This window comes from Maniola jurtina, chromosome 26, assembly GCF_905333055.1.
Source record: "Maniola jurtina chromosome 26, ilManJurt1.1, whole genome shotgun sequence".
In the NCBI taxonomy this organism is placed as follows: Eukaryota; Metazoa; Arthropoda; class Insecta; order Lepidoptera; family Nymphalidae; genus Maniola; species Maniola jurtina.
The window spans coordinates 5036721-5052984 of NC_060054.1; the positions used below are offsets into that span (position 1 = coordinate 5036721).

Below are 16264 nucleotides of genomic sequence, written 5' to 3' on the forward strand. Positions count from 1 at the left end.
AAATTTTTCATGTCTTTATCCATTTATTTCTGCCATATTGGATTTTTTCAAAAATAAATAAAGCCAGTGTTACTCGGGATGATGTAAGGATTCATACAGACAAATCTGTTTAGGCATTTAGAAGTTATGGTGAAATCAACAAACTCACATACCTACCTACAGCCTGAAATCATTACAAATTATTATTTACAATCCTTTTTTAGTACAGTCGTGTAAAAATAAAAAATCACCCTCTCAAACCCATAAAGAGATCAATAATCGTAATTCCTCCAATAATGTTTTAACTCACAAACTTCCAAACAAATCCGTAAACGAAAAAATGTAGAAACATCACGCACGAAAACGATCTATAACGATTTGGGTGCGCGTACGTGAGTCAAAAATCCAAAATGGCGGACGTTTTTCGAAATTTTTTCCATTTTATTTGTTGCGTTTAGAGACGTATTTGTTTTTATTGCGTCCGATCTTCTTTCTGGTAGTCACGGATATGCCATTAGGTGACAAATAACTATTTATTGTAATGGCATTCCGAATTTTAGCGGATTATGTAAACTTTTATAGGGTGTTGAAATTGATTGTCGATTTTTTTTTAATTTTACCTACCATAGATTAGTTTTCTTAGCAGTGCTGCAGGTAAAGCAAGTTTTAAATTATATTGTATGAAAAAAAAATATTATTATAAAACTTTTTATCTCGTAATACTTGAATATAATATGATTTTACTAGCCGATGTCCGCGACGGGAAGGATCCCGTGGTTATTTTCTAAAAATACCGTGGGAACTCATTGATTTTCAGGGATAAAAATTTACTACGAGTATATGCGTATGTTCCAAATCCGTACAGTAGTTTTTGCGTGAGAGAGTAATAAACATCCATACATGAAAACATTCGCGTTTATAATATTGTATTATATTAGTAGGATATATTAAAAATAAGAAACCTATTTATATCGATTGAATACGATTCAAAAATTAACATATAAAGTTATATCAAGTTAAATTTTTAAAATCCTTGCTTTATTGATACATGCACCAAATACCTACGTAGTATAACAGCTTACCTACTTAATTTTAAATCCTTTGCATATGAATTGAAAAAGAAAACAATGAAATAGTACTAAAAAAAAATAGATACTGATAAAAAAAAATCTTGCATCAAAATTTACGAAATAAAAGTCTACGCAAGCCTATAAACCCGGTAATAAATAAAGGCAATATAATTTATGCAAAAGTTTAAAACAACAGGTCTCATTGTTGAACGATCTTTCCCGCGCTTTACAATGCCGCCCCGCCAATTTGGACCTGTCAGTGTCAACCGATCATAGACAAAAGAGTTTTAGAAAAAAACCTACGAATTAAAAACTCGTTTTTGGGAACCTTATGCTTTCAGTAATAAGGGATGATTTCAGAATGACGAAATATCATCATTTTGACACGATAATGCTGAATTTGAAAGTAGTAAAGTCGGGGGGGTTTTTTTTTATTTAGGCGTGGGAATTAGGTGATGCTATCAACCGCTAGACGTCCACTGTTGACCATAGATCTTTCATATCTTGTCTTGAACCGCCTGGGTCCAGCGGCTAGAATTTTCATTCCGAACCGGTGGCAGCGTCACAGACGAAGCATAAATGAAATAAGTAAATGATTTTGGTTTTTAGTTTGGCTCGCAAAATGTAGCTTTGAGACCACCTGGTCCTAATAGGATTAGGAATCGAAATTGTGACCTTACTAATTTATTTCAAACCACACGCAAACCTAGCTATTGAGTCTTCATTCATAAAAAACTTTACGACAAATTACAGTGTACGAAAAATTTTCTCACACCCAAAGCAAATTATCAATTACTCATGAATGACTCTACAGGTGTAACTCGGCAAAAAAAGGTCCAAAATCAACAAAACACAGTAAAACCTGCTATAGACACGTGCGTCCGTCTTTGCGGCCATAGACAATGGGCATTATGACACTACGCCTTTGTCGAAAAAAAAAAGACAATGCCATAGATATTGATTTTGGCGCGTAAAATTGACTTGTTACTTGGTTCCCACGGGAAGGACATAAATTATGTAATTTGGATAACTCTTTAGGATTAACCGCATTGCAATCGGGTTAGTCAGGAGGCCTACCGCCATAGTTTGACAGGATAAAGTGTGACGATAGCAATCACCTTCTCTCTAACTCTCTCTTTCACGAAGTACATTATCTTATTATAATCAATTTTACAACCTGGTAAAATTGATTGTAAAAAGATTTTCCATTTTGATTTTTTGTTATGTTTTCCATCGTTAAAATTGGATAAGTTTTACCCTATTTCATATGTACAATTTATGAAGACTGTATGTACCTACTGACTACTGTAATTATGTAAACGCTAAAAAGCTCAACTTTTTTCTAAAAATATGAAATCGAAACTCCGGTTATGTTCACGATAACTTCGTTTTTACAAACTAATCTGTAATATTTCGAAGCTCCGGAGTTAAAATCAAATTCCGGAATTCAAGCTTTCATACAAACTTATAACACCCCTCTTTTTGGATGGGGGGTTAAAAAAATATGGGCTATAGTTTATCAGCCCCATAGTCCCTCTAAAACAACACAGTTTGAAGTACGACAGACCACCGGGAAGGGAACCCGGGACCCGGATCCGCGGGATTAGACACGTGTGTCGGGTTTTGTTCCCCAACTACGCGCTTAGCTACTTATAATACTTAGGGCGTGTAGGTACTTGGACGGGTCATTGTTTACTGCTGGGAAATTGTTATTGGATGTTAATTGACAAGGAAAGGATATTGAGTAAATTACCAGGCATTATTTTTTCAAAAGGCAAAATTCCTTATACAGGCTGGTAAAACGCGGTAGGGAAATAGAGGAGGTCATTTCCAACAAAAATAAATAAATTACAGCATGGCCATATTTAACTTTCTCTAAAAGTTATGAATATTTTTGGTTTTTTTAACAAAATACCAAATTCTTTACAATTAGACTAATTTAAAAAAAAATGAGATAAAAATCACTAAAACAAACGATGTTGTGTCATTACTAGATAATGTATCTGCACTACAAACCTTCTATTGAGGCTCTGGGTACCAAATTATTAGAGCAATAACGATACACAGATACATACGTCATACTTATAACACCCTTCTTTTTGGGTCGGGGGTTAAAAACAATTTTTCGTGAAAAAAGGCGGGCAAAATCGATTCGAATTTCAGATCGAATCGCCTTTTCAAATTTTCACGATCCAAGATGGCCGTCACAGATATTATGCAAACGGCTGTCAATTAATTGATTCTTTACAAATGTTACGACGCGAGCGACATGCTCGCGCATAATTTGTATGCTCATTATTATAATATTATTATTACAATGGTTGGTTATGGCCCGATAATATTGAATGGTTTATGATAGAATATCGGAGTGTTGTTAGGGTTCCGTACCTCAAAAGGAAAAAAAAAACTCATGAAGGATCACTTTCTTGTCTGTCCGTCTGTCGTGTCTGTCAAGAAAACCTATAGGGTACCTACTTTTCGTTGACCTAGAGTATTGAAATTTGGTAGGGAGGTAGGTTTAATAACACAAGTGAAGGAAAAAAGGAAGAAAAAAAATTTAAAATGTGTTCACGAAACATTTTAATAAGTACATATTTTCATTTCAAAGTAAGATAACTATGCCAAGTGGGGTAACATATGAAACCTGTACATTCTAAAACAGACCTATTATGTATTTATTTTTATGCATAATAGTTTTTGATTTATTGTGCAAAATGTCGGAAAAAATAGCCGAGTACGGAACCCTCAGTGCGCGAGTCTGACTCGCACTTGGCCGGTTTTTGTATAAAATAGCTTATCGTGCAAATTGTCGGAAAAATACCCGAGTACAGAACCCTCGGTGCGAGAGTCTGACTCGCACTTGGCCGGTTTTTTAGTTTGGTCTCTACCATGTAGACTGACTATGACTTCTTTGGTAAGGTAAATACCTATGTGAAAAGGCTGTTCACATGAATTTTCACATGTTATCTGTGAAATGGTCCATCTTTAGTCGATATGAAACTTTCGTTTGATTAAAAGTCAGTTAGTAAGCATTACTTCTCCCAAACCGTTACGTAACCAGATAAAGATGACAACAACAGTATTAACAAATAACAATAGAAATATTGTCGAAACCCGATGTCGTCAAAATCTATACGGGCCTTTTGACAGCTATTGTATGTACCTGTCGATTTTTTTTTTAAACTTTTTTTTGGAAACGGACATAGGAAGGAAGGTGTGCTCCGCCAGTATAAATTTGAACCTGTTCGTGTAAGGTGCAATTTTTTTTTTTTCAAATTGCGTTTCGTTCGGGATTTGATCAGACTTTGTAAAAGTTTACGTGTTCGAGTTGAAAGAAAATAGTTTTCTTATAAGGAGTATAGACAATTTTTTAACTTTTAAAATAGAAATGTGGAGCAAATAATAATTTTAATCGTAATTGTAATAGAACTTAATAATATTTAATTCCTGTTTTGAATTCAACACCAAAACTTTGATTTCTTGACTGATAATAAAGCACGGTTTTCTTCAAAATTAGAACGTGCAATTAATTAAAACAAGAAACGTTGGAAAATTAACTGGAATAAATTAGGTACGTTCTGAAACTGTCGGCAGAATATTATATTGATGCATCCAAATTTCAAAATTAGAATTAGTAAATTCTACAGATAAGAATACTTATAGTACAGTGAAATATTACCACAGATTAAACTAATTAATTATTACAAATTAATAATGAAATATCCGTGTCGAAAAGTGTTTAGCAAATATACAACTGAAATCGATAATATTATGGAATATCGTAAGTACATTTTAATACGTTTCTTAATAATTCTTATATTGAAGTTCCAAGTTTCTTTGTTTCTAAACTGTTACACATTATATATGGCTTTAGTAGGTTGGTGTATGTTTGACTGATTTCAATTATATCTAGGTATTTATATCTATATGGATGATATTTTTGTTTTATAATTTTTATATATTTTTTTTAAATGAAAATATTACAATAAAACTTAAAGCTAGCCTTATCTAATTACTATACAAATCATGCCCGCGAGGAATGGTGCCAAGAATACTGGCTGCATTTCCGCGTTGGACAGCCAGGCTGATCCGTTGCGCAAAAAATGAGCCAGCCCTTCTGTCACCCGATGAGGCTATTAAACGCGGTGAAATGTCTCGTAAATTTTTTTTTGCACTAAGACTCCATGGCCCCAGGGTCTCCACGGCAAACGGAACAAAAATATAACTCTCAATAAGAGAGGCATATTTGCGCCGCTTGCCGTTTTCAGCCATTTCTGCTGCGGCTCCCGGTCTTGATACTGTCTCCCTGATATGACACGGGGCCAACGTGTCAACGCACGTTGCGTCTGTATATCTATATACATTTTTTACACAGGTACTTAATATGGGTAAATTATACAAAGACATAATATCCTGACTGACTGATTGGTCTATGAACGCACAGCCTGCCGCCAGCGTAAGAAACTTGAAATACGTCGGTATTCCAAAATTCCAATCCTTAGGGGATTATACTTAGGGGTTGAAAGTTTGAATGAAGGTCTGTCAAGTCCGTCATATAAAGTTAGAGGTGCGTGCCCGGTATCGAATCCCGGAAACTTGGATACCTGAGGCTGAAGTGTTAACCACTATGCTATCACAACTTTTCTCGGTCACAGTGAACAAAACTTTTCTAAGCAGAAATTATTCATCATAAAATTATACATTCACACTTATACGAGGTTTTTAATGATGTAAACATGAATATTCATACACCCTTTGCACCTACGTCAAAAAAAAAATTGGCGGGAAAACAACAGCGCGCCATGTTGAATTAGGTACCACAGGAAATAAAATTTTCTTTTTTTGAAAATTTCTTTCTTTTTTTTTAAAACTAAACTGTATCCATCTGGGACCTGGGTGCAATCCGCTGGATCTTAGTAGAAGATTGTCCTTTTTACGGCTCTTAAACGATTCTTAGATCTAAATTTAAATTTGAAAAATCGTAGTAATAGTTGGACTCGCACTCAAAGAGTTCCGTACCATCATATGTACGGAACCTTAAAAAAGAAATTGGCGGAAAAACAACAGCGCCATCTTGAATTATTCAGGGTTGGTAATTCTTACAAATGTCCTTGCCGGCTTACAGAAAATAGAAATATGGGAACTTAGGGTTGCCAACGTCGAATATTTTATATTTTTACCTGACAAGCACAGGTTTAGCAGTGTATTTTTGTTGTAAGTGTGTATGTATGTTTGTTAGTAGTATGTATGTATGTTTTTCTAATCGCCTCGCAAAATACTTGTTGTTATTTACCTATCACTCCCATATATTTATTACTAGCTGATACCCGCGACTTCGTTCGCGTGGATGTAGGTTTTTTAAAATTCCCGTGGGAACTCTTTGATTTTCCGGGATAAAAAGTAGCCTATGTATAATCCAGGGTATAATCTATCTCCATTCTAAATTTCAGCCCAATCCGTCCAGTAAAGGAGTAAAAAACATACACACATACACACACACACACACACACACACACATACAAACTTTCTCCTTTATAATATTAGTGTGAAGTGTGATAGTGTGATAAATGCTTAAGTGTGTGTTTGTTGTAGTTTGTCCTTCAATCACGTTGCACCGGAGCAACGGATTGACGTGATTTTAGCAGGGCTATAGTTAAAGACCTGGAGAGCAACATAGGCTACTTTTTATCCCGGAAAATCAAACAGCTTTGTCATAGGTTTTCATGTAGGTACCTAATATGTATCCTGCTTTATTATCACTTACCACCAGGTGAGATTATAGCCAAGTGCCAACTTGTGATGGAAGAAAAAAGAATAGTGTGGGAAGTTATCGACGCCTTATACGTAGACCTACCTATAGTTGACAACCCTAATCGCCCTTAGGCTAAAACCGCATCAATAAAACAACATATTGCCGCCATTAAGTTTAAGTGTTGCCAGGAGTGAAGGAATTGGTAATGAAAATCCGAAATTATGCAATGATCCATACCTACAATTAATATTATTAATGCGAATGTGTGTCTGTCTGTCTGTCTGCTATGTTTTCACGGCTCAACCGCTGAACCTAAGGCTACTTTTTGTTCCGGAAAATTTAAGAGTTCCCACGGGATTCCTAAAGATCCGCCTAACCGAAAGTGAACATTTTAAAATACAGGATTTTTTACGTCGTTTTTTTATTGTATCTTATCAGTAAATATCAGTACTATCACCTGTCTTCGTTTTTGCTAGCGTTCTGGTTACACTCTTTATAATTAAATAGATCACACTAATATTATAAACGCGAAAGTTTGTGTGTATGTGTGTATGTTTGTTACTCCTTCACGCAAAAACTACTTGACGAATTTGGCTGAAATTTGGAATGGAGGTAGATATTATCCTGAATTAGCACATAGGCTACTTTTTATCCCGAAAAATCAAAGAGATCCCACGGGATTTCGGAAAACCTAAATCCACGCGGACGAAGTCGCGGGCATCAGCTAGTAGGTAATAAAGCCAGCTACTAAACTCTAAAAAAATCTTTGCCACCAGCTTGCCGTAAAGAGGCGCACCGCTCGCACGTCCTCAGCACGGCAATCATGAAGGAGAAAAGCAAGAACGCAGCGCGATCCAGAAGAGAAAAGGAGAACGCTGAGTTTCTAGAACTTGCCAAACTTCTGCCACTGCCATCTGCCATTACCTCACAGCTCGACAAGGCTTCTGTGATACGACTTACCACAAGCTATTTGAAGATGAGACAAGTTTTCCCTGATGGTAAGTTGAATTTCCTGAAAATATCTCTTGGGAGTTTCTGCTTGACTGGAACTTTTTATCCCATCATGACAATAAAACTATCAGGTTAGCAGGGATTCCCAAGACTTGCTTTATAGGATGTAAAGTAAGATCCAGAAAAGAAAAGGAGAACGCTGAGTTTCTAGAACTTGCCAAACTTCTGCCACTGCCGTCTGCCATCACCTCACAGCTTGACAAGGCTTCTGTTATACGACTTACCACAAGCTATTTGAAGATGAGACAAGTTTTCCCTGATGGTAAGTTGAATTTCCTGAAAATATCTCTTGGGAGTTTATGCTTGACTGGTACTTTTTATCGTGAAGACAATAAAACTACCAAGTTAGAGGAGAAAGTGTAAAAAGTAAGATCCAGAAGAGAAAAGGAGAACGCCGAGTTTCTAGAACTATCCAAACTTCTGCCACTGCCGTCTGCCATTACCTCTCAACTCGACAAGGCTTCTGTGATACGACTTACCACAAGCTATTTGAAGATGAGACAGGTTTTCCCTGATGGTAAGCTGAGTTGCTTCTTCTTTTCTTAAAATGTCTCTTGGAAGCTTCTGGTTGCCTGGTACTTTTGATCTCATTCTTTAGAGGTACCTACAGTTAAATTCAGCAGAAGTTCCCAACAGATCAAAAATATCCAGAAAAGAAAAGGAGAACGTCGAGTTTCTAGAACATGCCAAACTTCTACCACTGCCGTCTCACGTCTGCCATCATCTTTTAGTTCGACAAGGCATCTGTTATACCACAAGCTATCTCAAGATGAGACAGGTAACTCGAATCTTCTAAAAAGTCTCTTGGAAGTATTCGCTTCATCATCGTCACCCACTGCTGGACATCGGTCTCTTGTAAGAACTTCCACACCCCACTACTAACTTTTTGAAGAGCTATAATTACATATATCCTGATGATTATGCACATTTTAAATTATCCCCAGGTCTTGGAGACGCCTGGGGTGCAGCACCTCCACCCCCACAGCCTCGGGAGCTGTCCATCCGAGAACTGGGTTCCCATCTACTCCAGACCCTGGACGGATTCATATTCGTAGTAGCTCCCGATGGAAAGATCATGTACATTAGTGAAACGGCGTCGGTGCACCTTGGGTTGAGTCAGGTAGGTATGATGGACTTTTTTTTCGTTTTCAGGGTTCCGTACCACAAAAGGAAATACTTACTGAACCCTTATAGGATCACTTTGTTGTCTGTGCATCTGTAGTCTGTCTGTCTGTCGTGTATATTAAGAAAAGGGAATCAAAATCTATAGAGTACTTCCCGTTGACCTAGAATCATGTGATTTGGCAGGAAAAAATCCGAAACCTATGAATTTGTGGTAACATCACAAAAAAAAATTAAAATATTTTCTTGAACAAATAATCTCCTAAACCACATCTTAGTTAGTTTTTGGATTTTTTTCCTTTACTTGTGCTATAAGACCTACCTACTTGTCTTTCATGATTCTAGGTAAACGGGAAGTACGCTATAGGTTTTCTTGACAGACACGACAGACGGACAGACAGACAGACAACAAAGTGATCCTATATATTCCGTTTTTCCTTTTACCTCAAAAGGAAAAACGGAATATATACAGTACCCTAAAACAGAAATATATTGTACGATGGAACCCTTCATTTGCGAATCCAACTCCCACTGGCCCAATCTTTCTCACTAACTTTTAGTACGAAAAAAATAGGATTTCCTAGAAGATGAACTACGGTTTTGGGTTACAGGTAGAACTGACGGGCAACTCGATATACGAGTACATCCACCAAGCAGATCACGAGGAGATGAGCGCGGTACTCAGCCTGCAGCATCCACACACCTACATCGTACCGCCATCGCTTGGGTAAGTCATAGTCTACCACGCTGCGCGCTGGGCAAGTTTTTTTTTTTTTTTTTATTCACTATAGGCAAGCGCTTGACCACAATCACACCTGATGGAAAGTGATGATGTGGTCTAAGATGGGACGCGTTTACCTAGAAGGTGCCTATTCACTCTTGTTTTAAAGATACCCGGATTGTAATTGGTAGGAAACACAGATCGCGGGAGAGTATTCCAAACCTTAGCCATGCGTATGAGGAATGAAGACGCAAAACGTTTCGTGCAGACTTAACACACGTTTGAGAATAGAATATAACAAACTGTCAGACTTGCAGGTTTCCACACGATGTTTTCCTTCACCGTTAAAGCAAGTGTTACTCAGGCAATTGAAAAAAAAACCGGCCAAGTGCGAGTCAGACTCGCGCACCGAGGGTTCCGTACTCGGGTATTTTTCCGACATTTTGCACGATAAATCAAAAACTATTATGCTTAAAAATAAATAAAAATCTGTTTTAGAATGTACAAGTACCCAAAGCCCTTTCATGGTACCTCACTTGGTATAGTTATCTTACTTTGAAAATTGAAACACATTTTAATTTCTTTTCTGTGATGTAACCACAAATTCACGATTTTCAGATTTATTCCTTTACTTGTGCTATAAGACCTACGTACCTACCTGCTAAATTTCATGATTCTAGGTCAACGGGAAGTACCCTATAGGTTTCTTGATAGACACGACGGACAGACAGACAGACAACAAAGTGATCCTATAAGGGTTCCGTTTTTCCTTTTGAGGTACGGACTTTGATTTATGATTGTTTGTTTTAGGTACCCAGTGGGAGGTACGTGGGGTCCCAACGTAGACATAGAGTGCGAGCGAGCCTTCTTCATACGCATGAAGTGCGTGCTTGCGAAACGCAACGCTGGACTGACTACTTCTGGATATAAGGTAACTACAGTATAAAATTATCCATACCTTCTATACTTACTAATATTATAAATACGAAAATCTGTCTGTCGGTCTGTCTGTCAGCTAGCTTTTCACGGTCCAACAGTTTAACCAATTTTGGGTAGAGTTAGCTTACATGCCGGGGATGGGCATACTCGTAGGCTACTACTTACTTTTTATCAAAGAGCTCCCACGGGATTCAACAAGGTCCATCCGTTTAACCGATTTATATGGAAGGTTCAGAGGTAGCTTGCATCCTGGAAATTGACAAAGGCAACTTTTTATCCCGGAAAATCATAGAGTACCCGCGGGATTTTTACAAAATGCATATGCATAATAAACTAGTTCAAGAAGTTACCAATTCAAAAAAATTGGTAACTTCAAGAACTAGTGTCGTATGAATTTTAAAAATTATTTCCATTTGTCTAGGTTTTCGGTTTCCACAATTTCTTCAGCAAAATTATCCATCACTCAAAAATTATCAAGCGTGACAAAGTAAATATGAATAATAGTTGGACGTGTCCCCATATTTTCATTTGAAATCCCAGCTCCCTAAGAACTAATTACGGATGCATACAAGCCCTCTCAATTATACTAACAAATGCACGCGGCGACACTCGCAGTACAAGCAGAGGACGCGAGGGATTGCGAATAACAAATACACGCATTTGTTAATCTAATCCACCACTTGTATGAATCTCAGAAGTGTGATTGTTGGAATTGGGATGATGTATGTCAAAAATGATTTTTTTCTGAGGATCTATTAAATGGAGGGTCTTCCAAAATTCATAAAATCCACGTTTGATATTAGTTTTAAGTTTGCTAACCATTTTTTTATTCAGTACTAGCTGATGCCCGCAGCTTCGCCCGCGTCAGATCCCCTGCAGCATCAGGATTGAGGAGTTGGACTCCAAATTTTTTATGAAACAATGTCGCAAAGTTCTTCTATCGATTAAAAAAGAAATGACGCAAATCGGTTCAGAAATCTTGAAGATTTCGGTGTACATAGCTAAAAAAACACAATTCCCTTTTTGAAAGTCGGTTAAAAAAGTAGTCTATGTTACTCCCTGGTCAATTCTCTACTTGTCTGTGAAAATCCCGTCAAAATCGGTTCAGCCGTTCCCAAGATTAGCCTTTTCAAACAGACAGACAGACAGACAGACAAAAATTTTAAAAACGTGTGATTCAGTTATAGTATCGTTCAAATAACCATATGACCTTAATATGCGGTAGTTATTTCAAAATTACAGACAGACACTCCAATTTTATTTATTAGTATAGATAAGTTTAAGCCCTTGACTGCAATCTCACCTGGTGGTAAGTGATGATGCAATTCAAGATGGAAGCGGGCTAACCTAGAAGGGGTATGGCAGTTACTCCTAACTAAATAAAATATCGGAACGCTAAATCCCTTGGCGGTACGACTTTGCCGCTAGAGTGGTAACTAGCCCTACCGAAGACCCCCCCCCCCCCCCCCCCAGCCAAGACCAGAGAAATCATAAAAATTTTAACCCCTGTCGGGAATCGAACCTGGTGTCTCCCACTAATAAAACCACAGCGTTTACTACTGTGTCAGGGAGACCGTTAAAAAAGGCAAAGCGGCATTTAAAATTAAAGAACTATGTCTTCGTGGTGGGTCTCCTTTCCTATTCAAAGTGTAGTAAATTTTGACATAATAAGATATATTTTTCATTCATTTTGACATCTGTATACCCTAGTATTTTATTTATTTATTTATTTTTTATTAATCATGGTTATGACTGGCTTTTAATTTCTTATTCGGTTTTGACATTTTTTTTTGGATTGTACGTATTAATTTTTTTTTTTTTTCATTTCAATGTCTGATTTGTTTTTTTTTTATATTTTAATTTAACGAAGCGCATGTAAGTAGATATAACTAACACAATATTTGTACGCCACTCCGGCTAATGTGTTGAACCTTGTAATCATATCATCATCTTTTATACACACATTATGCAAATAAATGAATTCTATTCTATTCTATTCTAAGTAATTGTATTACATGATCGTTCCATCTGTACCTTTAGGTGATCCACTGTTCGGGCTACCTCCGCGCGAGGAGGTTCGGCGAGGCCACGGCGCCGCTGGGGCTGGTGGCCGTGGGACACTCCCTCCCGCCCTCCGCCGTCACCGAGCTCAAGCTGCACTCCAACATGTTCATGTTCAGGGCTTCGCTGGACATGAGGCTGATCTTCTTGGACGCCAGGTAAGACATCAATATTATTGGTTTATTTGTATAGGTGATCCATTGCTCGGGCTACCTCCGCGCGAGGAGGTTCGGCGAGGCCACGGCGCCGCTGGGGCTGGTGGCCGTGGGACACTCCCTCCCGCCCTCCGCCGTCACCGAGCTCAAGCTGCACTCCAACATGTTCATGTTCAGGGCTTCGCTGGACATGAGGCTGATCTTCTTGGACGCCAGGTAAGACATCAATATTATTGGTTTATTTGTATAGGTGATCCATTGCTCGGGCTACCTCCGCGCGAGGAGGTTCGGCGAGGCCACGGCGCCGCTGGGGCTGGTGGCCGTGGGACACTCCCTCCCGCCCTCCGCCGTCACCGAGCTCAAGCTGCACTCCAACATGTTCATGTTCAGGGCTTCGCTGGACATGAGGCTGATCTTCTTGGACGCCAGGTAAGACATCAATATTATTGGTTTATTTGTATAGGTGATCCATTGCTCGGGCTACCTCCGCGCGAGGAGGTTCGGCGAGGCCACGGCGCCGCTGGGGCTGGTGGCCGTGGGACACTCCCTCCCGCCCTCCGCCGTCACCGAGCTCAAGCTGCACTCCAACATGTTCATGTTCAGGGCTTCGCTGGACATGAGGCTGATCTTCTTGGATGCCAGGTGAGACATCAATATTATTGGTATTTGTATAGGTGATCCACTGTTCGGGCTACCTCCGCGCGAGGAGGTTCGGCGAGGCTACGGCGCCGCTGGGGCTGGTGGCAGTGGGACACTCCCTCCCGCCCTCCGCCGTCACCGAGCTCAAGCTGCACTCCAACATGTTCATGTTCAGGGCTTCGCTGGACATGAGGCTGATCTTCTTGGATGCCAGGTGAGACATCAATATTATTGGTATTTGTATAGGTGATCCATTGCTCGGGCTACCTCCGCGCGAGGAGGTTCGGCGAGGCCACGGCGCCGCTGGGGCTGGTGGCCGTGGGACACTCCCTCCCGCCCTCCGCCGTCACCGAGCTCAAGCTGCACTCCAACATGTTCATGTTCAGGGCTTCGCTGGACATGAGGCTGATCTTCTTGGATGCCAGGTGAGACATCAATATTATTGGTATTTGTATAGGTGATCCATTGCTCGGGCTACCTCCGCGCGAGGAGGTTCGGCGAGGCCACGGCGCCGCTGGGGCTGGTGGCCGTGGGACACTCCCTCCCGCCCTCCGCCGTCACCGAGCTCAAGCTGCACTCCAACATGTTCATGTTCAGGGCTTCGCTGGACATGAGGCTGATCTTCTTGGATGCCAGGTGAGACATCAATATTATTGGTATTTGTATAGGTGATCCATTGCTCGGGCTACCTCCGCGCGAGGAGGTTCGGCGAGGCCACGGCGCCGCTGGGGCTGGTGGCCGTGGGACACTCCCTCCCGCCCTCCGCCGTCACCGAGCTCAAGCTGCACTCCAACATGTTCATGTTCAGGGCTTCGCTGGACATGAGGCTGATCTTCTTGGACGCCAGGTAAGACATCAATATTATTGGTTTTTGTATAGGTGATCCACTGTTCGGGCTACCTCCGCGCGAGGAGGTTCGGCGAGGCCACGGCGCCGCTGGGGCTGGTGGCAGTGGGACACTCCCTCCCGCCCTCCGCCGTCACCGAGCTCAATAGCTGCACTCCAACATGTTCATGTTCAGGGCTTCGCTGGACATGAGACTTATTTTCTTGGATGCCAGGTGAGACATCAACATATTTTTAGGGCTCCTTATGTCAAAAGGAAAAACGGAACCCTTATAGTCGATCACTTTGCTGTCAGTCTGTCCATCTATCGTGTATGTCAAGAAAACCTATAGGGTACTTCCCATTGACCTAGAATGATGAAATTTGGCAGGTAGGTAGGTCTTATAGCACAAGTAAAGAAAAAATACGAAAACCGTGAATTTGTGGTTACATCACAAAAAAAAAAAATTAAAATGTGTTCTTGAACAAATAACTACATACCTAGTATTTTCAATTTTCAAAGTAAGATAGTTCTACACTAAATGGGATATCAACGAAAAGGCTTAAAGTACCTGTACATTCTAAAACAGATTTTTATTTATTTTTCCGCAGTAATAGTTTTTGATTTACCATGCAAAATGTAAAAAAAATACCCGAGTACGGAACCCTCGGTGCGCGAGTCTGACTCGCACTTGGCCTTTTTTTGCTTTTAATTTTAGTTGGCATTTTAATTTTAGGGCCATTAGAAAACATTGCAGTGCATAATATATGCGCGCACGTGTAGCACTCTATTCCCTCACTCTAAAAATCTGATTTGACCGCAATTTGTTACGACGAGTGAGAGATGAAGCGCAGAATCTTTTTTTTTTTAATTTTATATTTCACAATGCGATTGTCCAATGTCATACCTGTGTCGTTTCGCCGAAGTCCGCGCTGTAGAGTGTATAGAGAGTTTTACGCGTTGCTAAGTGCCGTGAACTAATAAACGTTGAACTTGCCCCGTGCGGTTTGCCATAGGTGTCGACATTCACATGCCGTCCAGTAAAAATACCTCTAACATTGAACTTGCGCAGTGGGTGGTTTATTGATCTATTTCATTGTACAAAGTGGTTACGATAGGGTTGTCTATTCTTCCGCGCGATTGGTTTATCAATCAACCTGTTGTTTTCGCCTATAGGAAACAACAGTTTCCATGAGCAGACCCATAGCCTCCATTATCCAGTGCGCTTTTTTGCCTAACAGTAACTGTACCGGTCTGTGACTAAATCAAGATCATCGACTTTCCTATTATTGCCCACATCGTTATGTCATCTGAGAAGGGCCTATGGAAAACAGTTCGAATCATTGTTCTTTACCGATACATTTCTCCTCGGAAAAATCCCTTGGAAACCGCAATTTTCAAGTGACAGTTGACAGGTTGAGATCTTCGTCTTTCGCATTGTGTATTGTATGTACTAAATGATGCCCGCGACGTCCGCGTGGATTTAGGTTTTTTTAAATTTCGTTTGATTGATTTTCTGGGATAAAAAGTAGCCTATGTCAATAACATGGACGCAACCTCGGTACCAAGTTTCATATTTAAATCGGATAAACGGATTACGGATGAGCCTTTAAGAATCCTGTGGAAACTCTTTGATTTTCCGGGATAAAAAGTAGCCTATATCCTTCCCCGGGATGTATCCTAAATCTGTCATTAAAATCGGTCGGCGATTGGGCCGAGAAAAGGTAGCAGACAGACAGGCAGACAGACAGACACACTTTCGCATTTATAATTTTAGTAGGTATTAGTATGGATGGATGTAATCTTGCCCAGGGCCTATGGAAAACGCTTTGAAGGGCCATATTGTTCTTTACCGATACATTTCTCGGAACGCCTATAAATTATTATCGACACTAGGGTGGGGACGCGAGCGGTGAAATACTACGCTTTGTTAGGATTAGCTTTAATGTTATGGGACATTTCCCTGCACTAGTAGTCACAATAGTATATT

General features: G+C 39.8%; 1 protein-coding gene across 4 annotated transcripts in view; it reads left to right on the forward strand.

The window, feature by feature from the left end:
• Positions 1–16264, forward strand: part of LOC123878876 (single-minded homolog 1) — a 64240-nt gene that overhangs the window by 35651 nt on the left and 12325 nt on the right. For 2 of the 4 annotated variants that reach the window (XM_045926249.1, XM_045926248.1), the window contains exons 2-7: positions 7578–7669; positions 7945–8074; positions 8757–8932; positions 9546–9661; positions 10466–10586; positions 12635–12813. In XM_045926249.1, coding sequence (XP_045782205.1) covers positions 7625–7669; positions 7945–8074; positions 8757–8932; positions 9546–9661; positions 10466–10586; positions 12635–12813 — 767 coding nt within the window. In that variant the 5' untranslated portion in view covers positions 7578–7624. Of the gene's footprint in view, positions 1–7577; positions 7800–7944; positions 8075–8756; positions 8933–9545; positions 9662–10465; positions 10587–12634; positions 12814–16264 lie in introns of all 4 variants that reach the window. The other 2 variants (XM_045926250.1, XM_045926247.1) reach the window with 1 other exon arrangement.